We start from the raw sequence: 27,827 nt of genomic DNA on the forward strand, positions 1-27,827 counted from the left end.
TAGGCAAAGCAGGTGCCGTTAGGTGGGGGCCGTCTGGGTCTCATCTGTATCTCCAGGGCTAACCCAGTGTCCAATATATGACAACCATTTAACGGCTGCTGGAGCTGGAGCATGGGGAACCCGTGGTCCCCGTCTTCACTCTTGACCAGCGTACAGATCTCCCTACTCTTCCGGCAGCAACCGGCCACCAGCTGAGACTGGCACATCACCTTCTGAGGTGATAATGACGAGAGGGAGCAGCTGGGCTGGTGCCTGCCTACGGGGGTGGCATTTCTGGGTACCTGGCTGTAAAGAAGAATGAGAGCTATTCCTTAGCCCAGTTCTTCCTGTTAGAGTGAGGACTTCCTCAGCAGAAGGGAGATACAGCATTAAACTGGCCCCAAAGGCTGCAGCTCTGGGTTCCCTGGTCCCTTTGAAACACTGATGCTGGCTCCAGGCATTTGGAAAGGCGTGAGGACCTCTAGAGGCAGAGGCCGGAGGCGCCTATAAAAACGGCCCCACCCTCGGGGCCAGGAGGTAGGTGCCCAGAGAGGCCGAGCTTTCCTGCCCACTGAGGACAGAGGTCAGGCTGGCCCCAGCTACGCACCACCTCGGCCACTTCGGAACCAGTTACGGTGCTCTTTATAAGCACAGGTAAGGCAAAAATCATCAGTTATGCTGAAATATCGTTCAGTACTAACATTTATTGTGGGTATTTCAGATGACCTGGCCACTCATTCTATTTGCCCCTAAAATAAGTCGCCTTGAAGACCTGACTTCAGAGGAAATGAAGGGCAAGCAGAGCCTCTCCTTCTACCCTTCAACGTGGCCAGTGGCTATTTCCACTTTCTCCAGACATGAGGAGAAAGGGGCATTTTAATTTACAAGACTTCTAACTACCCTTGCTTGGCAGCAGCAGGAGAAAGACAAAGCTAATGAAGTTCATAAAGGATTCAAGGAAGCAGAGTAGGTGATAACATGGATCTTTTGCCTGCAACAAATTCTGCTCGACAAATGGCAAAACAAGGTCGCTTATACAACACAGAGCGTTCTCTCCAGGCCCCTGGCTCTGAAGTCCGGCTCACTGTGCCTGAGCTTAGCAGGCCAGTCACGTGGCCAGGAGGGGTGACAGCAGGATTCCTAAACAACTGCTTGCTCTAGAGAGACCCTGAGGGGAGCACCTGCAAAGTGACGCCCAGGGAAGCCACATCCCAGACGGGGAGCAGCTGACACAGACCAGATGCCCCTGGTGCTAACAGCACGGCAAGCTGAGGGCTGAGCCCTCTGGAAAGGCTGCGGCCTCCCTTTACAATCTCATTAGTTATATTTGGGCCCCTAAAGAAATCAGTGCTGCTCTGAAAGTGAGGGAGGTAAGATATCTCATTAAGCACCAATTTGTTGAGAGAGAGAGAGAGAGAGAGAGAGAGAGAGGGAAGAGAGGAGGGGGAGAGAGAGGGAAGAAAGAGGGAAGGAGGAATGGCGGCTCTATCCTGGGACCCTGACAGAGTATTCCATTAAAGAGATTCATTTGGTTAACAACCTGCTTTAAAATGCAAATATACACCTGTGGCCATTCACACCTGGCTGTGAATCACTTAGAGAAGCAGATAGCTTTCCTCCCAATTTAGGGATAAGGTTTGGTGGGAGGATTGGGGCATGAAGAGTGGACATTTTGGATCAGGGGCACTAGATCACAGAGGACTGGAGTTAGAAGGGCCCTGGGTCTAACATCTTAATTTCCCAGAGGAGGAAAAGGGTGCATAGTTAAAAGTGTGCATTTCAGAATCAAGGCAAGAGTGGGTACCACCTAATTTGGAAGAGAGTACCTTCTAAAACAAGCACAAAAGGAGCCCTTAGAGACGTGGGAAAATTGTAGGCCCCTTCCCACCGAGGGTCCCTCCTGAGAACCAGAAGGCTGGAGGTACCAATGCCAGATGTTTGTAGCTTTTGCAATTCTGCCAAGGGCCGAGTTACTGTCAGACCCACGAAAAGCCCCTGGCTCCCGGACGCACAGCAGGCCGTGGCTGCCTCACACAGGTGCCCTCATCACCCTGCCCCTCGGAGCGCCTCTGCTCTTAGGGGCCTCTCCCGAGAGGGAAGAAAGGGCTGCGACAGGAGGCTCTCTTCGGGGCGCTTTGCCGAGTCACGGGAGGGCACGGCCCCGGCTCCATACCTGGTGCCTGGCGGGGAGGTGGCGGCCCGATGAAAGGGAAGCTGGGCCAGGTTGCCTCAGACGCGCCTCGGTGTCCCTGCGGAGTGACCTTGTTGAGTCTGGGTTAAGAGGACTGGAGAGCAGACGGGCCTCCTGGGTCTTAAGCATATGGCTCTGGCAGGGTGGGCTCCTCCTCCTCCCTGGCGGCCATTACCATACAGCTGACTCTCAGGCTGTCTCTTAGGGCACAGGCAGAGGGAGCGGGCCTTCTGACTCACCCACACTCCCCAGCTAAAGTGTACATAAGCTGAATTGTAAACAGCTGAACGTTTTCCAAGTGGCCACCCCCAGCTCTGGAGGCAAAAATCAATGGAGCGACAGCCAGCCGCCCCCGCGTGGCTCGGGACCCGGAGCCAGGGGGGATTTCCAAACAGCTGCAGCACTGCTGCCCGGCCCAGGCTGAAGACCAGGTCCCACTCAGCAGCAGCACCTGCGGCTGGTCAACGTGCAATGGCTCACTGGCTGCTGGGAGCCAGGGACAGCGTTCAAAAAAAGCTCTGCAGCCCTACGGTCTCCAGGGCTGCGGTTGAGGGCTCCCAGATATCCTAACATCACAGTTCTCTAGCAGACGCTGTGATTTCACAAGGCAAAAGGTCTGGAACTAACAGGAGAGGCTCTCCGCTGGAGACATCAGGATCACAGGAGACAAGAGGAAAAATGGCAGAGTGGAAAGGCCACCAGCACTGGGGCAGACCTGGGTTCATACTCTGGTTCCATCTTTGATTACCTGTGTAGCTAGCTTCAAGCACTTGGTACCAGCTCTGCACCTTAGTTTCTCCATCTATAAAAATGACAATCATGCTGCTTACCTTGCAGGGTTACAGGGAATGTTAGAGTTTATATATGTAAAATGCCTGGCACTGATTACATTTAGAGGCTGTGCTACCCAGCAGTTAAGACTGGGATCAGAAAGACCCTAAGCTTATATCCTACTCTGTAATCCCAGGCAAGTTACTCTAGGCCTCAGTTTCCTCATCTGTAAAATGGGGAAGGTACTCTCTGTCCCATATGGCTGTGGTAAGGATTAAATAAGTCACTGCAGTTACGACACAGTGGAAGAGGCCTGACATGGCCATTGGAGGGCTCCCATCGCTGAGACTTGAGAGATCAGGAAACTGCCCCAGTCTCACTCACACTGAGCCTGGCCTCTTGCAGCCCCAGAGCAGAGCTGTTCTTTCACTGGTCCAAACTCAGGTATCATTCATGTTCCTCAGGTGCTCTGGCCTACTCAGTGTCCTGTCCTTGCACTCCTGAAGTAAGGCTTCGGGAAGAAATCTTACTTCCACTTTGACAATGACTGCAACACAAGGGAAATGCACCTGCCCTTTGGGGCAGACCACACGTCCCAATTCACCTTCAACAGTCGTTAATCCAAAGGACATGACAACTGCCAGATTCCCTCCCTTCCTATGCATTTCTTTCATAAACAGTCCCAGGCTATTACACAAAAGAACCCCAGGAACCAGAAAAGAAAGAACTCAGGAACAAATAAAGAACCACTTTTCCTAGTGGTTCTTATAATGCCAGGAGGCGGTTTAGCCTGTGAAAAGAAATTACTTTAAAAGGCTGGGCTTCCCTGGTGGCGTAGTGGTTGAGAATCTGCCTGCCAATGCAGGGGACACGGGTTCGAGCCCTGGTCTGGGAAGATCCCACATGCCGCGGAGCAACTGGGCCCGTGAGCCACAACTACTGAGCCTGCGCGTCTGGAGCCTGTGCTCCGCAACAAGAGAGGCCGTGATAGTGAGAGGCCCGCGCACCGCGATGAGTAGTGGCCCCCACTCGCCGCAACTGGAGAAAGCCCTCGCACAGAAACGAAGACCCAACACAGCCAAAAAAAATAATAAATAAATAAATAATAAATAAAAAAAAATTAAAAAAAAAAAGGCTGAAGAGAAAATCATGGAAGATGGATTTATAACAGTTAAAAAACCAACTAGAAATGTTTAGAAAATTCTCTATTTTCAGGTTGATAGCAAGGAAAGGCCACCATGTTGCCTGATATAATGCCTTATTTATTTACCAACTGCAGAAGCACTAATATTCTTAGAGAAATGGGAGAGGGAGAGAGAGAGAGAGAGAGAGTGCACACGCACGTGCTAGAGAAAGCCAAACCTCAGTTGTCCTTGTCTATATAATGGGATAGATAATACTTATCTTGCAAATCAATCTTCTTGATCATTTCTGCTCTTAGAAAACACTGCCCCCTTCCTTTAATAACCACTGTCTAAGTTTTCAATCATGCTACTTTGCTACCAATCAGCTGACAGAAGAGATTAATACTGATTACTGGAGGCCTGGAAATGTGGACTTAACCAATTTTTTAAAAAATGGTAGTTGATTCACATTAATTTTGTTTTAATTTAAAGTGTCATTTGCTTTGATTGTTTAAAAATGTCTTAATATAGCTGTGTGGATTTAGGCCACATATGGATGGTTTCAAATAGGCTAAAGATATCAGTAACTAGGGATAATTATCCAGTATTTGAGACATAATAGCCATGCAACTAGAGCTTTAAAAATAACTCCCGGCAGTCATGAACTCTCATTTTCTTGCCAACGGTCTCAATATTCAGCATCAGGCCTGCTTCTCCTAATCTACTGGAGAAGAGTTGGTTATGACACGGCAGCTAACAGTCATCTTTTCTTAAGAGAAGCTATGACAAATTTCACTGCTAAGAAGAAAATCATCCAAGAAACAGGTTTTTGCTTTCAAGAGAGTCTAACAGCAAACTGGGACACTCTTCAACATCTGGATTCATCTTAGAACACTGGATATCCCTATTTAATAGCAATCATTTCTTTGGCAGATGTAGAAAGAATGTTCTCTTTTGGATTTAACTAAAAAAAGCATTTGGAAATTTCAAGTATAGGAAAGCACATCCCTTTTCACTAACTATAAATAAATTTGGAAGGGGAAGGAAAAAGAACAACAAACCATTAAGTTTATTATGCTGGCCTAGATGGTCTTACAATGAATCACATAGCAACAACTTATTATTTAAATTATATGCTATGTTTCTTACTATATTTTATACCTTCAAAAACTAATCATTCTTAACTGTATAACTCGATTAACTATAAAAGAGCCCATCTCGGGACTTCCCTGGCGGCCCAGTGGTTGAAACGCCGAGCTTCCAATGCAGGGGGTGCACATACGATTCCTGGTTGGGGAACTAAGATCCTGCATGTCGTGGGGTGGGGCCGGAAAAAAAAACAACCATTTCTTGACCATGGCAATTATATTCTACTTTTGTTATTGATGGGGGAAAAAAGCCCTGAATCTGTAAGACTGTTGTCTTGGATAAATAAATGGTTGATTATTTTCCTAACAATTCCAAAATGTCATAAAGTTGAATTAAAGATGGTTTGTTTCGGAGTTTCTTTGCAAGCATCAAATCAGTGTGCTGATGTAGCTAAATTAAAACTGAAATTTTTTAAAAAGTCAATGCTTAAAATGAAACCTGCATCTATGTGAATTGTGAATAAGTAATTCAAGTTATCTTAAACAGGCCTACTTTAAACATTTTTAACAGAACACATACTCAAACGGAGTCTTTTTAACTGTTGACTCACACTGTAGTTTAAAGCATGCCATAAAAACACTGAAAACATAAATCTGTATATATTCATACCTCTACCTTGAGGGATAGTCCCAGCTTTGATTTCCACCAGACAAGGTGCTAAGTCACTGCAGAGAGTCATTTCTGTTACTGGTACAAAGGCCTCATGAGAGTAGATTGCATAAGGCAGCCAGTCCTCACCCTGCTTTTCCACGGGGGTGGAAAACACAAAAGAATCTCTACAACCACTTTTGTGAGATTCCTCCTGACCACAGAAAATCATCATCTTCATCTTCCAGTTGCAAAATGGCACAAAAGAAAGGGAATAAAAGAGAAACTATGCCTCTATGAAGGTGTCTCATTTCCCTACTCTCAACTCTAGTAGATGTATCTTTTCAGGAGAGAATCTTTTTCAGGATGGGACCAAATATGTCTGGAGAGTAAACGGCACTGCACAGCTGGGAGAACTTTAATATAAACTTGGACTGACCAAGAGGAAGAAACAACCCTCGGTGAATGTCACACTAACACGGAGCAGCGTTACCAGAACTGGAGCCACCATCCTACTCCCTAGTTTTTTCAACTTAAATTTTATGTTGGTTTACTGATCCATGCTAGCTGAAAGTGAAGGACTTTGATAGGAAGGCGGTGAACTTAATTCAGCAAATAGGTACCGAATGCCTAGTGTGAGGCCTAAAGCCCAAAGGAGGGCAGAGACTTAGAGGAAGCGTCTAAGGCAGTCGAGTCATCCTCTTCACACATTCACAACAGGAAAAAAACAGAGATAAAAAGACACTCAAAACCTCAGGTAAAGGTTCTTAATTCTGAGATAGCAGTCATTTTTTTTCCCCCTAAAACAAGAAAACCTAGGGAGGCGATGGCCTAAGTTAGAGCATGCAAGACCAGAGGCAAGAACAGTTCAATTTTATAAAATCGTCTATTCCTCTTTTTCTCTTTCCCACTGAAAGATCCAAGGGATCCAAAGTATCTGAGACAGGAAATGAGTAAGGCAGGAAAAAGGATGTGGTCTGAAAAAGAGTGGATTCTGGGGCTGAGCCAGAGCAAGTCACCGGCACAGGGTCACAGATGGGGGAAGGGGCCTTGGTAGCAGGAAGAGAAGTCTCAGGGTCAATCAGCTTAGACTAGAAAGTCAGTGACAGAGGAGGTATGTCTGGAGAAGCAAGCATAACAACACCTTCCTAAAAGGTTACCCTGCATTGAAATGCAGAGGAACAATGGCTGAAGAGACCACAGCCAGGAGAATCATTACTGGGACAGAAGGAAGAAGAGCTGGGGTTTCCTCCTTACTTTGAGGAAGTGGAAATAATATATGTTGAGTGCATCTGACAAAGGTAAATCAGAAATTAAGCCAGGACCTGGAAGAGAAGTGGACAGGGCTGGGAGGTGAGTGCATGATAAAATACCAACATTCATTACGTACCTATGTGCCACCTATTAATAAAACAATAGCTTAAAAGGGGTGGGGGGGAGGAGAAGGCAATGGAAACAGGAGCTACCTCTCACAAAAATGCAGTTGGACAACTGAGAAACCAACTCAAGAACAACAGAAAAGTGGCAAGATTAATGCTGGAGAAAAAAGGCATCTATTCTTCCCGATGTGTATGGACAAGCCTGGAAACAGATCTTGGGTGGGCTGAGAGGCAGAGCTCACGTGATAAGAGTGCCTGGAAAGGGCAGGTGCCACACGAGCACCACTACCCATCTGCTGGGCCTCTGAAAGAAGCCAGCCCTTGAGAAGGAGCCAAGCCAGAAGCTCTGGTTCCCGCCTTGCAGGGACTGGAACTTAGGTAAAGAAACAGTGGGAAACACTGTATCAGCTGATTCAAAAATGTGGCTATTTCCAGATATAGATCCAGATGTTGGGGGCTAAGTGAGAAAATCACTTCTATATTCTCCACAGTGCCTAGGATAATGCTTTACATGAGGCAGGAGCCTAATGAAGGTGTGTGAAATCTGAGTGGAACCAAAACTACTTAGCTGTGCAGGTATCTTAAGATCCAAGACAGAATCTCCTGCCCTGTAACCAACACAGTAAGTTTCTTTCTTTCTATTCTGGAGTCAACATGATATGAAGCCCTGCATCCCATGTGACCTCAACTTAAGCCCTTATCAATAGACGCTGCCACAGGTCTGAGGCCCTCTACCGGAATAAAAAATGGGGAGGGCAGCGGGGGCAGACATACAGGATCAAGAAGGAATTTCCTTGCCTCATTAGCCTGCAATTTTCAGACTCATCTAGAAATCCTAGCAGTTCCAACATTTGGGTTGACTCGGGGGTGGGGGGAGGGATGAAAAATCCCAGGTGAATGATAATTGGATTACCCAGTTATGCCCCAGAGCCAAATGGCTGGAAAAGGCCAGGACAGCAGGGCCTGATATGGTTAAAATGACATTATTTTCTAAACCAAAAATCGAGACACTTGGTTGATAGACAATGTGATAGAATATTTTAAATTGGGGTTGTCCTAGAAAAATCGGGGACATATGGTGGATTTAGGTCGGTAGCTTATTTCACAACAAGGGATCCTCTGGGTCCAATATGCTAATGGAAGGGGATTAAAGATCTAGGATGGGAGATATCTAAGGGGAGAGCTGTCACTAAGTTGTTTAGCAGGAAAAAGAATAAAAGAGCGTCTCTGTAGGCAGCATGGGAAGAAAGTCAACATTCTAGGTATGGAGCAGGAAGGAAAGGAAAGTTGATCAGAGCTGAAAGTATGTCAGTGAAATCTGTTCAGGTCTAAAAGGCAGGCTTGGGGGAGGGATGGTGAGGATTGGGATGGCGGGGGTATCACTGGCACAAACTGGTATCCAACAATACAGGAGCCGGGGACTAGGAGTTCACACTGTAGGTTCACCATTAGTTTGCAACCTGATCTTGGGCAAATTATTTCCCTCTCTGTGGACTTCAATTTAAATAAAGAATCTCACAAGTCCCGATTTTAATGTAAAGAATCAACAATACAATATGCCTTCATTTGGCACGGGAAGGAGAGAAAACGCTCTTCTAAAAATGGAAGAGAGGACAGACACAGAACAGCTTGTCCCTTTCCATCCAATTAAAAGCTTCGTGAGACTGAACTAGATTAAAAACAAAACTCTCCAGCGAAGCCGCAGGCCTCCAAGATAGGCAGTCCCCTACCCAGAGAGTACAGCGGATGCCAGCAGCCCTGTCCCTAAGCGGACCGTCCATCTCCGGTAAAGCACCGCCCCGGAGGACCGAGGCCGGGGTGGGGGTGTGCGGGGACACACGGAAGCGTCTGGCACGCCGAAGGTGACACAGCGGCTGCCGGGGAAGTGCGGGGCAGGCAGGGTCCCCGACGAGGGGGGGAGGCGCAGGACACCTCCCCGGCGCCGGGAGGGCGAGAATCGCGGGCTGGCACGGCCTGGCAGCCGAGTAGGCCCGGGCCGGGAGTGGCACCGGAGGGCGGTGCCCGGTGTCCAGTGCGACGAGAGCGGGCCGCGGTACCCCTCCTGGCGAGAACCCCTCCCCCGCCACGGGCACTGACCTGTCCAGGGCCCGGCTGGGCCTGGCCGGGCGGGGCCTACGCAACCCCTCGGCCGGGCGCCGCCTCGCGCGGGGTCCCGGGCCCAGGCGGGCCGCCTCCTCTCCGCCGGGAGCCTCCGAGCCGGGGCCCGGGGCTGCCGCGGCGCATCCGACCGTACCGGCCGGGCCGGCGTCCACAAAGGGCGGCGGAGGCGCGAGGCCGGGGCGGGGGTGCGGGCGGCGGCGGATTGCGCGCGCGCGGCGGGCGCTCGAGGGCTGCAGCCGCCGCGGAGACAATGCGGCGCGTCCCGGCAGGGCTCCCGCGGCCGCCTCCGCCGGGGGCGGGGCGAAGCGGGGGCGGGGCATGGGCCCTCGGGGCGGGGCCTAGGGGAGGCGGGGCGCTGGCGCGGAAGCCGGGCCGCGCGCTTCCTTTGTGCGGCCGCGCCGGCCCCGCCCCGCGCCATCCGGAAGGCGCAGGGGGGCTGGCGGCCGGTTAGGAACGTCGGGGCTCGGTTTAGGGAGGCGGGCGCCGCGCCACGCCAATGTCCGCTCTCGCCCGGTCAGAAGTCCCCCGTGCGGTCGTGGACTCCCGCCTGGCCAAGTCGGAGGCAGGAAGAATAACGACTAGCAGTAATTGAGTGCTTAATATGTGTCAAGCCCTGCATGCACGCACTTCCTCTCACTTAGTGTTCACAATAACCCCACAAGTAGTCGTTATCCTCCCCACTGGGAACTGAGGAACAGAGAGGTTAAGTAATGACCAAAGTGACCCAGTTACACCTCCATAAACGGGGCTAATGCCTCCTCTTTAGACTTACTGTGCAGGCTAACTGAGGGCATTTATACAAATTGCCTGCAGTGCCCGGCACACAGGTGGAGCCCAATAAATGTTACTTCTCTTCCTAAACCACGCTGGATTAAACTGAATTGTCGGGAAAGCACCTTCATTCAGTAGATATACTAGAGCTTGTGAGACTCACAAGGCTCACTGCACCCCCATCCCCCAGCTTTATGCTGAATACTTGCCCCGAATTTCTCTCTCCATGCTTGACTTCTATTTCCAACATTTTCTCATATTCTTACCTTTCTTAGCATTCATATCCCCAACCTTTCCCCTCAGGCCTCATCACTTTTCCTTTATTTCCACATTTTACATTTATTTTATATTCCCTGATCGTTTACTTTGCTCCCTTTCTCTTTCCCTCGTCCCCCCCCCCCATGTTTCAAATTTTCAAAGTCTTCTTTCATTAATATTCACATTTCCTCCCCCTTTCTGCCTTTGCATTTCTTACACTTAACATTTTGTTCTATGAATTCTTGGCCTCTCTGTCCCCCAAACATGCCCACCCTCCCGCCTCCCTTCCTTTACTTCACTAGTCCCTTCTCCCCAATGCCACATGTCCAGGTCCTACCTATCCTTCAACGTCTAGACTCAAGAACAGTGGCTGGCAAACTTTTTCTGTGAGAGACCAGATAGTAAATATTTTAGACTTGGCAGGCCATGTGGTCTCTGTTGCAACTACTCAACTCTGCTGTTGCAGCAGGAAAGCAGCCACAGACAACACTACACGAATGAACGTGGCTGTGTGCCAATAAAACTTTATTTATGGACACAGAAATTCGGATTTCGTATAATTTTCATGTATCACAAAATATTCATCTTTTTTTGAGTCTTAAAAAATTTTTTAAATGTAAAAACCATTATTAGCTTGTGGGCTGTACAGAAACTGGTGATGTGATGAATTTGGCCCTCGGGATGTAGTTTGCCAACCCTCGCTCTAGAATAATGCCACTTCCTCCCTACAATCTATCCTGATAATCTCTACTTGGCAGTAACTTCTCTCTCTTACCTTTTAAAGCATTTACCCATAATCTTTCTATGCCATTTATCATATCTTAGTTTTTACTGTATTTTTTTCCTATGCATTTCTCAAGTTTCCCAGAGGACTTTAAGCTCCTTGAAGGTAGGGTACAGACCTTATTTCTCTATGTATTTATTACCTCCCACCCCACAGTGCTTTGCGCAGAGCAGGCAATCAAACATACACAGAATGAATATTTAAATCTTGGGTGGTTGACAATTGTTTCCACTGTGCAAAACTTACTTTTCTCATGAGATAGAACCTCAGAAGCAAGATGCTTTGTTATGTGTGTATCATCTAGATTAGATTTCAGAAAGAGATTTTTGAGAGCTTTCTAGACAAGATGAAGAAAGGGAGGCAAATGTCAGTTCATTCAGAGGTTGTTGGATAACAAATACTTGAACAAAGGCTGTTGATTATCACCAACCTGCAGACAGGGGATGTGTCTTCCGTCAGGTCCTATTCAATATTTCTATCAGCAAATTGGTTAAAGACAAAGAAAACACGCTATATAATTTACAGATGGCAAAGTTAAGCAGAGGAGTTAGTATAATGAGTGACAAAATTCAGATATAAAACATTCCTGCCCCACCACTTATTCTTGCTGTGCCTCAGTTTTCTTATCTTTAAAATGGGCACGATAAAAGTTCCTGCTTCAGAGGGTTACTGTCAGGATTAAATGAGGAAATGCATGTAAAGCTGGCAGAGAGGACTCATTAAATGTTAGCTGTTAACTATTACCATTTTCTGGCTAGCCTGGAACTGTGGGCTAAATTCACAAGATAACGTTTAACAGATATAATTAATCATGTTTTGGCTCACAATATAAATTGTACAAGTTTGAGATGGAGGAGACCTGAAGTGATAGCAGTCCATGTAAAAAGAAACCACAAAAACAAAGACAGAAACAAAAACCAAACCCAACCCCTCTGGAATTCAGGTGACACAGTGCTCGGTGAACTAAGGGTATCATTCCCCTGGGTCAGGGGAGTTAACGTGGGGCCATAGGTGCAATGTCCTGCTGAAGGCAGGTGAGGGAATTACCCCTGGAGCCAGAATCATGGTGCTGCCCTTTCATAGCTGTGTGACCTGGAGCCTCTTCAAGCTTTTGTTTCCTCCTCTAAATAATGGGGACAATAATATTTATCTCTCAGGGTTATCATGAGTGAGTAAAGGAAAACTTAGAGCAGAACTTGGCACATAGGTGTTCAACGAATTTTAGTTCCTCTCTACTATACCATGCAGATCTCTGTCCTCTGAAGGGCTTATAAAGCTAAGTCTAGGTGCCAACCTAGGGTGACTAGCGGCTTTTTGTATTTGGAATTAATGTGCTTCATTTTGGGGCTCACACTTTAAGGGAATTAGTGGAGAGGTAGAATGTAGCTAGACAAGAATGATCAGCATGGTGGGAATGGGAGGTCTGGATGTGTGATAGGTAGAAAATGAAATAAATCTCAGATATTTAGCCTGAAGATTTTCTCTTTTTTTAATGGGGGAGAGGAAAGAGACATGATAACTGTCTATACACACTGTAGGAGATGGACAATCCACAAGACAGAATCATAGCCAGTGGTGGGAGTTCCAGGAGAGCAGATTTTGGCTTAATTTGAAGAGCAACTTTCTGATAATTAGAGCAATCCTACAGTGGAATGGGCTGCTTTTCAAAATGGTGAGCTCCTTATCATTGCAAGTTTGCCAAGAGAATGCTGACCTCCTTGCTGTCTTTTAATTTTTCTAATGTTTTTCTCTTCATATTCCTTTGCTTTCCTTTTCCTTGATTCTACCCTCCATTCCTTATAGGGCATTTATAACTACTTTGTCCCAAAGTACTTTTCTTCTCATTTCTCCTTCTTCCGTTTCCAAACCCCTTTTCTCTTGGCTCTCCCCACCCGACTCCCAGCACACATTTAGTCCGATGATGGAACTGCCTTCCTGAGTTGTAGGCAGCCCATGGCCCAGAATGTCTCTGAGATCTGGGCCAAGATTGCTGTGCACACTGGCAGAGAAGGAAAGGAAAGCGAAGGGATCACTGTGAAGGCAGAGGTACTGCTGTGACTCTCTCGTCAGGGTAGGGGGATCAGCAGAGTCTCCTAAAACCCAGGTCTTGGAGAAGCCCGCCTGTCACTGAGCACTCACAGACAGAAGGTGGGGATCCCAGAGCTGAGCACCGTTCCTTCAAAGATGCTTTCCGCGAGCTGAACCCACCCTGAATCCCCTCCTAGCTCCCCCTAGGCATTTCCCTCATCTCTGCACTACGCAGCCACCTTGTCATATTGCCAACTTCAAGAACGCCCTCTCATACCAAGCAGAGCAGAGGATTGAGACAACTGGATCCCTGGGTGAACTCTCAACCCGGCATACGGATATGCAGATACATCTGACAGCAATGACAGGCAAGCCTTATCTAGAACTTTCAATTCTCCTTTTCTTTCTCCTTTATGCCTCCTGGGTCCCCTTTCTTTATCCTTGCTTCATCTTCTCAATCCTCTCTCTGTTTCCACCTACCCAGCTTCTTTCTTGCTTCTTGGGGCTTGGAGTAGTTTCCCTCCCATTCTAGATGCCCAAGTGAGATGTGCCAGGGGGTGGCAAGGAAGGCCAATGCTCTCCCCTCCCCCGAGGGCCCCGCTACACTTCATACCATGAGCTGGGGACTGCTGGATGTTCGGGCTCTTGGGTACAGGCAGGCCACCTGGCATGGCAGTGACGATGGCTTGCTGATGCGGTGATGGGCCAGACCGAGTCTCAGGCCCACTCTTCTCTCCAGGTACCACTTCCTTCCAGTCATCAGGGGTGCACTGCTGGGGCTGTTAAAGGACAGGACAGAGATGATCTTCTCGTGAATTGCCTCTACATTCCTGGACACGTCCCCCGTTTCCATGGAGCTTCGGTAGAAAGCAAGGACGTTAAGATTCAGCCAGCCCCAAATTAGGGAGAGGCCCCTTTTCTTTCCTGGAATACTCAGAGAGGACTTCAACACTCAGCCCACCCAGACACACATCCAAATGGGGGCCACGGGATTGCCTGAGCTGTGTCCTCCCACTTTGTTCCCTGGACCTTGGGATCGGCTTACTCACCACTGGCGAAGCAGGCTGCAGTTGTAAGATGACAGCCGAGGCATGCTGGAACCTGTGTTGAGGGGTGTGAGACAGGCCCTCAGGGTATCCATTGTGAGGCCCGACATCTGGCGTGGGAGGGTGACACTGCTGAGCGCTGCCGGGCTTGTGCAGGTTGGCAGCGGGACACTGGAGAGGCAGGGTGGATGGGACTGGGCCTAGCGGCATGGCATGGGCTTCGGGGCCAGGCTGCAGGGCCAGGCTTGGAGGGACCGCGGCCAGCTGGGGGAGGGACGGGGCTTGGAGCGCTGGCCGTGATGGCTGGGGCGGCGGCGGCTGTTGCGATGCTTGCTGTTGCTGCTGCTGGATCCCAAACTGGGGCTGCAGGTGCTTTGAGGACGGCTGGGAGAGGAGCTGGTGTGGCTGCAGCTGAGCATAGGCTGAAGAGGGGGAGGCCAGGTTAGGTGGCATGGCTCGGTCTCACCTTCTGCTGTGCCCCCTCCCACATCCACATAAAGAAGGCTTTCCAAACTCGGTGTTCTTGCTTTCATCTCTTTCCTCTTTCACCTAGAGCCTGGCCTGACCATTGCCACGGCCTGGCCTTCTCTCTCTGTTTTCTTGCTTTCTTCCCATGCCGAAACATTGGGCCCTTGGCTGTCCCTCAAAGGCCAATGCAAAGCTCACCTCCTCTGCAAAGCCTTCTTTGATCATTCCAGTGGCTGAGAGAAACACTGGATTCTGCAGTGTGCTATGTTCTCTCTCCTCCATGCCCTTCACTCGCTTTTCTCTGTGCCTGCAACAGGTGCAGGCTCCCATCGCCCAGCCCAGCTCTGTAAGGCTGGATCTTATTCACCCTACTGGCTCTGCTCAGGCTGGGCCCCCTCCAGGGAGTGCCGGTTGTACACACGGTCCTCAGGCTCTGGGGGGAGGCAGCCTGGGATGGACCACTGGTTCCTTCTGTTACCCAGTGGGGGACCTTGGGCTAGCTGCTTAACCTCTCTAGGCCTCAGCTGCCTTGTCTGAGAACCAGAAACAAAAATAGTTCTTGCCCAGAAAGTTGTAAGGATGAAAGAAGAAAAATGCTGTGTGAATAAAATGAGAGAAAAATGACATTATGTGCACAGCGCAGTGCCTGGCACATGGTCATCGTCAATCATTTAATTCATATATTCAATCAGATAATTAAAATTATTATTTCAGTCTTGGCTTAGGTTCTGAGTATCCTGGGCTCACCTCTACCATAATGACGTGTCTCGCAATGGATTATAATTGTTTCTTAGCTGTCTTCCCTTCCAGATCATGAACCCCTCGTGATCAGAAACTATCACGTATCTCTTTATTCAGTACCTTGTATGATGCCTAATATTAGATGGGGGCTAAATAAATAAACAAACGTATTGTCCTGAACTGGAATTCATGTGTTGCCATTTGCTGCTGGTCCTTTCTTCTTCCATTTTAACCAGGCTAGCTCTTTGAGGTGAGGATCCTTATACTTTTTAGTTATCCCTCCTGTGTCCAGCTCATGCCTTATAGACAGAAGGGGTTCAGGAAATTCAGCTCAGAGACTGTCCTCAAGCCGCTCACTCTCTTGTCTATTGGCATCCAGGCCAGCTTAGCATGAGGGCTGCTCAGCTGAATCTGTCCTGCCTAAAAGCTGTCCTCTGCAGGGACTCCCACAGCTGGAGGGCCGGCAGAGAGACATTGTGCCCTGCAAAAGCACAGAGGGCCACAGCTGGAAGCTCACAAATGGATTTTTACAACCAAAGGCTCCCAGCCAATGAGGGGAATGCAAATTCTGGGTCCTGAGCTAACATTTAAAAAGGATCCTGTGACACAGGTGCAAAGTAAGCAGATTTCAAACAGAGTTAGGGGAGGTACCTTTTTTCTTGAATTCTGTCCATTTACAAGCAAGTTTCCAACTATCTCATCACAACCCAACACAGAGTTCCAAGCAGAATGCCAATAAGAATGGAAAGGAGAGGACAGAAACGAGGCGGTAAGGAGAAACAAAATGCTCCTTGGTGACCGACTGCTGTAGGCAGAGGAGGGAGTATGGTTGGCCCACGGGCTGTAACCTGGATGACAGGGAAAGATGGGAGGGGGAAACACGGACGGCCATGAGGTTTTGAGAGAAATGTGTGGGGCTTGAGGTGATGGTAGAATGTCCAAATGGAAATTGCCAGCAGGCATTTGGTGATTATGAATTGCCCCTGACCTCACACTGAGCCTTGTCTCCTAATTTCACCTTGAATAGCTCAAACTTAACAGTCAGGCCAAGATTGTTAGTCAGGCAAACTTAATAATCAGGGATTTTGGGGGCTTCCCTGGTGGCGCAGTGGTTGAGAATCTGCCTGCTAACGCAGGGGACACGGGTTCGAGCCCTGGTCTGGGAAGATCCCACATGCCGCGGAGCAACTAGGCCCGTGAGCCACAACTACTGAGCCTGCGCGTCTGGAGCCTGTGCTCCGCAGCAAGAGAGGCCACGATAGTGAGAGGCCCGCGCACCACGATGAAGAGTGGCCCCCGCTTGCCGCAACTAGAGAAAGCCCTTGCACAGAAACGAAGACCCAACTCAGCCATAAATAAATAAATAAATAAATAAAATTAAAAAAAAAATCAGGGATTTTTAAGATGACCATTGTTAAGACACTGGACAGATACCGCAGAGGCCATGAAATGCCTGGCTAGTCTCTAGAGGCTAAAAAGATCTGCAGAATGATGGGCAGCGTCACTGAAGACACAAGTAAAACTTGTTCTCCCGTATTACAAAACCATGAATTCCTGCCGGGGGACAGAGTCCCTCTAGGGGCTGCCGGTCTGAGCTGAGAGCTGGAGATGGTGCAGCTCAGAGAGGCTAGGAGGGTCAGAGGCTTGTCCCGCTATCCACTGGCTGTGTGGCCTGAGACAGGTCCTTTTCCTTCCCAGGGCTTCGGGGTTTTAACTGTGAGACAAGAGGTTTGGACTAGCGATCATACAATCTGATGGGGGTGGCTATCATAGGAAAAGAGTTTAAAATTCAGGATTTATAAGGTGGAAAAGGGAAGGTTAGAGAAGAAGGGTCTAGATCTGTAGAGTATAAAGAGTGTAGTTAGGTGCAGTACACCTTTGTTTACCAAGATTGGGAGAGGCAACTGTTGGCTTCGCGGCCCTCGATCCCGGGGCCTCCTCTCTGTCCCACTCTCTCCCCGACCCTGTGCTGCTTGTGGAAACCCTAAGGCCATTGTTTTAGAACAAATGATGCTAGTACATGACAAGGCTGCAAACAAAGTTCATGATGGCTTAGATAAGTTCATAGATCAAAGACCCCAGGGTATTTTGAGGGGAGTGTACATCCTTAACCTTTCAAGGTTAATAAAAAGCCAAGACCGTGATTTAACTCAAGCATTATCCTGGGTCAAATTCCTTTCATTTAAAGGGTTGTAATAGCTTTCTAATTGGTCTGATTCCAGTTTCTTCTCTCTATAATCCGCCTTGTAGATAGATCACAAATTAATCTTCCTAGTGCACAGATCTGATCCCTGATTAAAAGCCATCAGGGACTCTCCTTTGTCTGAGGTTGTCTAAAGATCCTGACATTCAAGATCTTCTTACAACATAAACTAACCTTTCAATTTTATTATTTCTTTGATCTAAGCAATCTTTTCTGTCCACTGTCCCCTGTACAGAAGTTTGTGCCTTGTCTCATACTGTCTAGAGTGCCATAAATCAAATTCTCATCATCCCTGACCTCCTGTGGGAGGCTGGGCAAGTCACTGGACCTCCCTGGACCTCTGTGCCATCATCTTTAAAGTGGGAGTAACGATGATACCTATACCTCATAGTTATCTCAGTAAATGACTTATCTCCCCTTGACAGGCAGAATTTAGGATTTGCTTCCTCCAAAGTACCTGGAATTTAGTAGCTGCTCAATCAGTATTGCTGAATGAATGAATGAATGCATGAATGACAACACGGTGGGACTCCAGCTTGTTTGTCCCGCAGAACTTTTCCTCTTCAGAGTCAGAATATGGATGAAATGGGGGTAACCCCACAGGCCATATTTATTTTATCAGCACTCTGGGTTATTGAAGCCTCTCCTCCTGTCCAATCTCTGCTCACCACCTTCCTGCCCTCACCTTCACCCACCCTAACTTCTCTGCTCATTGTCTGTACAACATCACTTCCCCCGTGCCTTTCTGGCTTTGATTTCAGTGCTTCCATTTTCTGGAATGCCCTCCTTCCACTTCAGTGATCTCAGTAAAGCATTAGCTTCTTTGGCCCAGGCTCAGCTCGTGTTTTCTCTCTTTGCCTTAACCCTCAATTATGGGTTTTCCCTCAGAAGTCCTGAACACTTCATTGTTTGTTTCTTTGATTCATTTATGATTTAACATGTGCTATCTTGTATATGTATTTCATTGATTCTTAAAAATCGATTCTTACCCCCCCACCTCCACTTTAACATCTTTTGAATTGGGATGCATATTACAGTTGATGATGTTGGTTTAATTGGTAGTGCTTTTCTTAGAGTTAAAAAAATAATGGGGGCTCCCCTGGTGGCGCAGTGGTTGAGAATCTGCCTGCTAATGCAGGCGACACGGGTTCGAGCCCTGGTCTGGGAAGATCCCACATGCCACAGAGCAACTGGGTCCGTGAGCCACAACTACTGAGCCTGCGCGTCTGGAGCCTGTGCTCTGCAACAGGAGAGGCCGCGATAGTGAGAGGTGAGAGGCCCGTGCACCGCGATGAAGAGTGGCCCCCGCTCACCGCAACTAGAGAAAGCCCTCACAGAAACGAAGACCCAACACAGCCAAAAATAAATAAATAAAATAAATAAATTAAAAATAATGGTGTGTCTTATAATCAGTGGTGTCTTAAACTGGAATACTTTTATGCTTTTATGTGTTTATTTCCTATCTATCCGATCAGACTATATGCTTTTTGAGTTAAAGACTTGTTTTATGTTTTTTTTTTAAACTTAAAAGATGTGCTTTAATTGCACTAGGTTTTTAATGTTTCTTTTCCCTTCCACATTGTCCAACATAATAATCTACGTCTGTGGATGCTTAGCAACTGTCTGCTGCCGATCCTGGTGAGATGGACGGATTCTCCTCCCTCTCCCACGCCCTCCCGGCTCAGCGTGGGGTGGTGAAGGTGGGCACTTCCCACTGAAGCCACAATGCCAGAGGAGGCCTCATCCCTCTTCACTACAGCCAGGATGGGGCATACGGTTTATGAAATATGAATGCACAGAAATCACTCTGGATCTTTATTTTTTCCTACAGTCCAGTAGCTTCATTTCTCGCTTGTACCTATTTTGGCTGCCCCATCCCCTGCAGCTGGAAAGCTCACTGCTTCTAAGGAACAAAGGGTTGGTTCCATGGGACCTCAGCCACGGCTTTGGAAGGCCTCATCAGCCCGTTCTGTCAGGGAGCAGAGGAGGGGCAGGCCTAGGGCCTCAACAAATTAGGGCCCAGTTAAAAGGAGAGACTCCAGCCACTTCTCACCTTCCCATCCGGTGCTCTAACCCTGACGGCCTCCTTAGAATCTGAAGAGACCAATTCACTGTTCCCCAAACAGTTGGTTGTTAGCAACAAGAGGATTAAGGCCCCCATGCAGGAGGGCTGGCTGTGACGGCCTACTGGCACGCCCCCTTCGCCGCATCCACTGCCAGAACTTGTGATCAGTAATGGATCTCGATTGATCCCAAGTCTTCACAGATGCAGGAAACAGCTCACTGTCCAGAAATGCTGGGACTCTTGTCTCAAAGTACATGGGAGCTGCAAGCATCCCAGTTGTAGGCTGGAGGTTTGCTCAAACACTTATTTATCTCTGATCTGCAATACTTGACTAGAGTTTGGAGTTACCTGGACCATGGGTGAGAGGAGGGTGCCTGTGAGAGAGGAATGGCATAACTTTTTACAACCCACTACTCTTCAAGGTTTAGAGAGTTAAGTGAAGAGATACTTTCAACCATTCATTCACTCAACAAACATTACTAAGCACCTACTATAGACCAAGTACCATGTTTGGTCCTGGTTAAAACATGGTCCCTAGAATAGGTTACAGTTTGGTCAAAGAGATAGCTGGAAAACAGACACTCTCGGTATTACTTGGTAAATGTTATGACAGGAGATAAGCACAGACTACTGAGAACACAGAAAAGGGGATTCAGCTTGGGAAGGAAAGCAGAGAAGGCTTCCCAGAGGAAGTAAGTGTTTAGCATGACTCAGAGTTCAGAAGATGCTGAAAGGAAGAGCACGTGGGAAGACTTGGAGGCATTGTACACCCCGGTGCTTTCAAGGACCCACAGGGCATCCTGTACAGCTGAACCTGGGATGACTATGCAGGAGCAGCCAGAGAAGAGGCAAAATGATGGGTGGGTCTAAATGATGCCAGCACTCTCCAGAGGCTGCTCATCTCCAAAGATGTCTCATGTGATCAGGCCTCGGGGAGTGACTGAGATTGAGGTTGACTCTAGAGGTCAGAGTCCCACATATACATAACTAGACAAGAAAGCTCCTTTTAGGAAAACTGAAAGCAATAGCCACGTGAATTTTCCCAGATGCAGTCCTTCCAGGCTGAGGGGTAGGAGGAATAGGAGAGGCGAAATGGAGCTAAGGGAATTTCCCCATAAGAGGAAACAAGTTTATAAAAACAGGGTTGCTGACCTCAGGGGCACTCTATGGTGGGCTGTCTATGCCTTAGTATCTTTAGACCTGCTCTGCAACTACCTGGCAAAACCACCACATATCCTCTGTGAGCAGGATTCCTTATAAGGCAGCTTGCAGCATTAGAAAAGAAACTACTCACCCTCAGCAGAGGGATGAGAATACAGCATAAGTGGCTAAAGGTGTCGGTTTTAGAATCAGACAGATCTGGTTTGAATCTTGGTTCTGCTACCTACAGGCTGTGCAACTTAAGACAAATTGTTTAACCTCTCTGAATCTTGACTTCCTGTTCTGCAAATGGTGATATACACTTCATAGAGTAGTCATTAGTATCAAATGGAATATTATGCTTCAACCACAAAGAGGAGAGGTTCCCTGCCTTTGTTCATACTGAGAAGATGCACAATAAGTGGTAGCTATTCTTAAAATACTACCTGCTATTTGTATATTGTTTTGAACTTCTCAAAGCATTCTCGTAATTTGAGTCTCATTTATTCCTTACAATCAGCCTCTGAAGCAAATGGGCGGTATCCCCACTTTACAAGCAAGGAGAGAGAGTTGTTTCCGAGAGACTTCCACAGTGCAGCAAGTTCCGGGGAAGTTGGCTTCACCTGACAGATGAGGCATAGTGCCTTGTATCTCACAAATGCTCAAAAAATGCTGACGGGCGAGTGAATGGCGCAGTCAGCGAGCTCAAGTTGAAATGGCAGGCCTTCAAGTGTTAGTTGGGGGCTGTTGAGAACTTTGGAGGTAATCTTGGAGGGGTGGACAACGAAGGGGGTGTGTTATGCCAGAAGGTGGGGAGGTAGAAGGTCTATGTGGGTCAAGTAAGTTACAAAGGTGGGCGGGGGGAAGTGGGGAAGGTGAGGCAGAGGATCTATGCGAGGGAGCTGGGAGTGATGAGAGTGGTTCAAGGGGCAATTGGGGGGTCTTGAAGGCTCCCACCCCAGAGTCAGAGTCAGTCGGTCAGAAGTCATTAATGTGCTGATTATTGAATCCCTCCTGTGACTGACAGAGTAGGAAATAAAGACCCAGCGAAGGTTTCTAAACAAGAAAGGAGTCTCTGAGGAAGGCGATTCTGGCAGCTATGAGCAGGATGTTCTGGTGGTCAATTAAGCCTCGTATAGTCAGCAGGCCTTAAGCAAAGCCGGGAGCCGACACGTAGGAAATGTGGTCAGAACCTGGTGATAAACTGGGCGGTGATGGAGGGTGGGAATAAGGAGGGAAAGGGAACGGATATCTACTGTGAGCCTACTCGGTAGATATCTGATCACTTCTGCAGGCCATCTCATCCATTTTTACAGTCTGTTGTAAATATAACCATCTTTGTTTTACAGATGAAGAAATCGAGATTTACAGAGATTAAGTAACTTGATGACGGTCATAAACCTAGTAAGTGATGAAGCTGGGGTCTGAAACCACGTCTAACTCCGAAGTCCCTGCTTTTCCCATGATAACACCCTGCCTCTCTGATGAAGGAAAATGAAGTCAAAACAACCCTGAGATTGTAAGTCTGAGTCTAGGAATACCTGATGATTGTGGACAGCAGCCAGGAACCGGGAAAGGGGGACCTTTCTGAAGAGGAAGACTTCCGGGTTTTGGTTTTTGTTTTATTTATGAATCTCCAAATTTTACAAATCTGTATGCCGGTGGGGTGATATCCACGTGGGCGTATCCTATAGACAGTTGGAAATCTCTGGGGAGAGGGGAGGAGGACAGGGACGGACACGCATTGAGAAGTCATCTGCGGACAGGTGGCAGGTGTCTGAAAACGTAGGTGTTGAAGTCAAACACAAGGGGGATGGACAGAGTGTTTTGGGAGTCCCACAGCTAATGGCAGTGGGGCCAGGGAAAAGCAAGGGGCAGCAGGGCCACCTACACACACAGATGGTCACAGGCACACGTGGCCGCTCTGGGCATAGTGCCTCACAGTGCCAGCTGAGATAATCCCCCTTCAGTTCTGTTCTGGAAACGTACTCATTTTTCAAGGCACGACTCAAATTTCCACAACCCCTCTTAGACTATACACTTGTTCAACTCTAACACCCATATGGTTGGCATCACGTTTGGCACCTAATAGGTGCTAAATGAATATTTGTTGAGCTGAATTGAACAATTAAAGAGAGAAAAGCTATATGGAGATGGTAGTTAATTATTTTTTTCTGAGCCCTATCTTCTTAATTTGTGAGATGAATAATTATTGCTAGGATTAAATGAAGTATGTAGGTTAGGCATTTAGTACAGTGCCTGGAACATGGTTGTTCATTAACTGGTAATAATTATTATTACTGGCAGCAACCATGGAAGTAACATAACAGGAGCTTAGGGTGAAGGATTTCAGGAAAGAAGGAATGCTCAACAGTTCCAAGGAACACAGTCTGCTTCTTCTCTCTCTCTCTCTCTCTCTCTCTCTCTCTCACACACACACACCCATGGTGAGAAATGTTCAGCAAAATATAAAACTCCTCCTCCGATATCTGCTGGCTTTTCCCCCCTAGTATAAGGAGGAGATGGTTAGTAATCTAAATCTGATCCTACAGTGGATAAATGAAATGACTTTCATGGCTGGCTGCATGATTTTAACATCAAAATTGTAGGGGATCTGATTCCAGCTAGATAACAGGCCCACATGTGTGTTTTGGTTTCTGCTGGATTCTCTAAGTAAAAGTGCATCTACACTACAGTTTGGCAGCTGCTTTGGGAGGGAAATATGGTACCCAAGAGTCCTGGAATCAGCACCCATCACATTGTCCCGCCTATCACAGACAGAATCACCACTCCCCGACACAAAACCCTCTCTGTGATAAAACAAAGCCGCTGTGTGGCAGGCCTTCCCAACAGTGAATTCTCTCTCCTTCCAGAGACCTGAGGAGGGACCAAGAGACACAACAAAGACCTGGCATCTGGAGCACAATTGTGTGAAAAGGGCCCAGGCTTTTCAGTTCTCTTTTATCACAGCATCTCCCTCCTGGTCAGCCACTTTCTCCTCACCTTTGAGGCTGCATGTGCATCCAAGGCCTTGAGTTTAGCCACTAGAATGAGGACTCCAAGAACCAAGCCTCCTATCAGGAGCTGTGGCCCAGCTCCCCCAGGTCTTGGCGCCTCTGGAAGCCAGGCCCATGGGACCTTGCAGCCTGCGCCTCTTCTGCCCTCCTGGTTGGGTCCTCAGATCACCAAGAAGCCCAACCTCTCTGCTCTGCTTTCCGCCTCCTACTCCCCTCCCCCACCCACCAACCCACGCCTTTTCAGGGCATAAGGGACCTTTTCTATTTGCGGAGCCTAAAGAAGCCCGTTGCCAAGGTGACAGGAGCAGGAACAGCAGGGAGCTTGCCATGGGGGAGGGGCTTTGCCCCCAAACAGCTGTCAGTGGGAGCAGTCCCAGCTGGGACTAGAGCGTTTGCCTGCTCTGGGAGGAAAGAGCCCCCAGGAGAACGCAGTCCGGTCTGCCCTCCTCCCCGCACTGCCTCCGCCACAAGTCTCCACTGGTTACTTTCCCTGGGGGCAGCCAGCCAGCCAGCTCAAAAAAGGCTCCAATAGCAAAAACCTGCCACTCTGCTCCCCATCCCTCTCTCTCTCAATCACACACACACACACACACACACACACACACACACGCATGCGCACACACTCTGATCCCTCCGTTCATTCGCAGTCCGTTGGCTGGGCAGGAGGCCAGAAGTTACCTCCTCGCTGGGGAACTGTGGCACCCAAGGCAGGTGCTGCTCCAGGCCGCCCCCCATCAGGTCAGGAGGATTATTTCAGCCTTTTTTTTGTTCTAGAGGCCCTGAGAGGGTCTGCCGCATCTTAAACGTCCCTGCTGCCTTCCGTTTGGGCGGTGGGGGTGAGGAGTGGACTCATGGAGAGGAAGGGGTGGGAGAGGAAGGGAAGAACAGGAGGGGATGGTGGGAGACAGGAACAATGCAAAGCCTACTGATTTGTCTCATTGGGGAGACGGTCTTTGTGGTCTGCAGCTCACAGCTGCTCCGTAGAAAGTTCTGGGGAACCACTGGTCTCTGTACTGCCTATAGCCACATGCTGTTAAGTCTCAGGCCACACCTGGGGCCCTGGACCTCAGTCTGTAACTCACGGGCCTTCCCCTTTACCAGGCTCAAGAGAAGAGAGCCCTTCACTAGACTCTGTAAAACCCAGAACAGTCTTAGAACGGTCAGGCTCTTTGAGCTCTGGGTCAGGAATAAGAAAGGCATAGGAAGCCCCACTGTAAGAACTGAGAGAGACAAATGTGGCTTGATGATTAAGAACACAGTATCTGACTCAGCCAGACAAGGAATTGGTTTCCAGTTCTGCCATGTAATACTGATGTGACCTTGAGTGACACTTATAGTAAGTTCTTGGGTAACCGCTTTGAGCTTCAGTTTTCTCATCTGTTAAATGGATAAAAGCATCTACCTTACAGGGTTCTTTTGAAGGTCAAAAGAGGTGAGGTACATCAAAAAGCCCAGCATATTATCTAGTCTACATCAGAGGTTTTTATCAGGGCTGGTCCCCTTTCTGTCCAGTTTTCTTGAGGCCCCAGGGTTGCCTAGGAGCCTTAGGAAGAACCCTAAGGACTGGTCTCTCCTTTGAAGGATCCTTAGAATCTGGGGGGCTGGCTTAGATCTAGGGAGAGGTTACATTTTGACCTGGGCAGAAATGGGGTTCTCAGGAAGTCCTGAAGCCCGGATGTTGCTCTAGGGTTTGTAGGTTGCATGGGAAGGTAGAAGAAATGTTAATTTGGGCTCCTTGCTCTAGTCTCAGCTGCTATCAGCTCAGGGTAAGACCCTCCAGACTTTACCCTCTGAGCCTCAGTTTCTTTCTTCATAAAAGGAAGAGGCTAGACTAGTCTCTGGAGAAAGCAATGCCGGACAGGGAGAAACGCCTCGAGCCACAGGGCAGTCAGGCCTCTGCAGGGAGGTGCCTGCCTCAGCTCGGAGTGACCACTGGAGGCTGAGACCACATCTGTCCTTGAAGCCTCAAAAGGGCGAATAAAGGACTTGAATTCAGATTCTCCCCAGCTCGCCTCCCACTGTCTGTCTAGAATACCTTCCCCTCCTCTGTCTGTTGGGGAAATGACTCCTGCTTCAATACTCAGTGCCATTTCCTTGGAGGGACAGCATCTCTGACCCCTCCTGTCTGGCACTGAGGTGCCCACCTGGGCCCGCACTTACCTCATACTTACTCCTACAATGGTATTTATGAAATCGAATGGATTTGCTTATATATCTGGCTCCCTCCTTTTGAATGCACACTCCTTTAGGTAAGAAATCACATTTTGACCATCTTGGTTAGTCTAGTAACAAGCATAAAGTAGGCTCTCAAGAAAAAAAAAATGCAGGTTAGATTGGATGGTAAAATAGTCTGGATGAGGACAGAGGGTTAGTGGTTATTTCAGGGATGTGACCAGGGTGAGTCTCTCTTTAATGCAAAGCCACGTGGTCCACCACTACATTTCTGTGCTGTAACAGCTTGGTCTTGTTCCCGAGACTGATAAGTCTGGCTTCTGGGGCTCTTGGCAGATTTTCTCATTAAAGATTGCCTACAATAGGCAGCACTGGGAGAATGTTAGCAGGCAGGGAAAGAGTCTAGCCCCAGGGAATACTGATTCATCCCCTTCACAGAATCTGCCTCACAAGTAATCTGCTGGATTATTACTTTTTTAATCTGCAAGATTTATTCTCAAGTGTCACCGTCACCAGCAAGCCTTTCTCGGCTCCTCTCCGCCAGGCTATATAGTGCCTCTGTGATCACATCTATTACAGTACTTATCACCCTATATTGCATTGTACTTGTCTGTCTCTCCAGACTGTGCCCTCCTGGGAGGGCAGGGCCCACGCCTTATTTATCTCTGCACACCCAGAACTGGCAACATAACTGGCGAATATTAGTCAACAAATGTCTGTTGAATGATGAGAAAATAAGATTCCCACTTTTCTTCATCTCCCTGTGGGATTCTTACATGCCTTTGGCTAGCCCCTGTCCTTTTGGCTGCCCCTTAGAGAATTTCAAGATAGTCTAACTGCCAAACCTCCACTCTCAAAGTGAAGAGCTATGATTGTGTACCCTGAGAATCACCATGATGCCCATTGTGAAGAAGGTCTCGTTTATTCCCACTGATGTGGCTTCCTTCTTTAAAGCTAGGCTGGAAGCCTAAAACAGAATCTGGAGCTGATGAACATCTCAGGACTGTAGGAGGGGAAAGAGAGACACATGGCTGACATCTTAGCATGTCCATGGGAAAAAGGAAAGTTTGAAAGTTTCCCCCTGACCCATAGTCCTTCTGAGTTTTCTGGGATAGGATCCTTCTTCCTGGAGCCCTTACCTGGTGCAATGAGGGGGTGGGTTGCCACAGCAGGTACCATTCGGCTGAGCCCAGCCCGACCCTCCAAGCTCCCTGGCACACTGCTGTTGCCATCTCCTTTCTTGAGTGGCTCCGTCACACTGTCAGTTATGCCAGGCTTGGCACCTGCAGGGGAACCCTGAGCAGTGTTTCTGCCTTGTGATGGGGTAGGCAGAGGCTGGCTACCACCCGGCGTGGGCTTCAGGGCCAAGCTGGGCAGGACAGGCTGAGTGGGGGTAGGGCCCGAGGCTGCTGCAGTTGGTGTCTGCTGTGCTCGGAGGGTCAAGTTCTGTACCTGGAAAAGAGGGGTCTGTAGGAGTCCAGAGAATGTGGGTAGGAGCAATGCCGACACACAATTCATACAGGGGAGGAGTTAGGGATGGATCCACCAATGGCTGAACAGGAGAGTGGGTTGTTAAAATCAGAAAGAAAGAGAGAGAGAGAACGAGACAGGGGCTGAAAGAGGAACCAGGAGCAGAGTTTCTAAAGGGGACAGAAAGAGTGCTAGTGATTGGATTCATCAGCAGAAGAAGCTAAATTCTGAGCAGGGATGTCTGCCCCTCCTGGGGCAGGCCCAGGCAGGGAGGCCGGGCTGTCTCTCCCTTCTGTTACCTCCCCTCCTCCCCCAAACTATCAGGATGGGCTGCACACCACTTAGAAAGAATTCCCAGATAC

The 27,827-nt window shown here is 48.4% G+C and overlaps 1 protein-coding gene across 5 annotated transcripts in view; it reads right to left on the reverse strand.

Moving 5' to 3' along the window:
* Positions 1–27,827, reverse strand: part of PHC2 (polyhomeotic homolog 2) — a 102,990-nt gene that overhangs the window by 14,106 nt on the left and 61,057 nt on the right. For 4 of the 5 annotated variants that reach the window (XM_036843724.1, XM_036843732.1, XM_036843716.1 and 1 more), the window contains 3 exons: positions 27,135–27,447; positions 14,193–14,611; positions 13,757–13,922 (listed from right to left, as the gene is read on the reverse strand). In XM_036843724.1, coding sequence (XP_036699619.1) covers positions 13,757–13,922; positions 14,193–14,611; positions 27,135–27,447 — 898 coding nt within the window. Of the gene's footprint in view, positions 1–9,278; positions 9,535–13,756; positions 13,923–14,192; positions 14,612–27,134; positions 27,448–27,827 lie in introns of those variants that run through there. The other variant, XM_036843747.1, reaches the window with a different exon arrangement.

The sequence above is a fragment of the Balaenoptera musculus genome, chromosome 1 (assembly GCF_009873245.2).
Source record: "Balaenoptera musculus isolate JJ_BM4_2016_0621 chromosome 1, mBalMus1.pri.v3, whole genome shotgun sequence".
Classification (NCBI taxonomy): domain Eukaryota; kingdom Metazoa; phylum Chordata; class Mammalia; order Artiodactyla; family Balaenopteridae; genus Balaenoptera; species Balaenoptera musculus.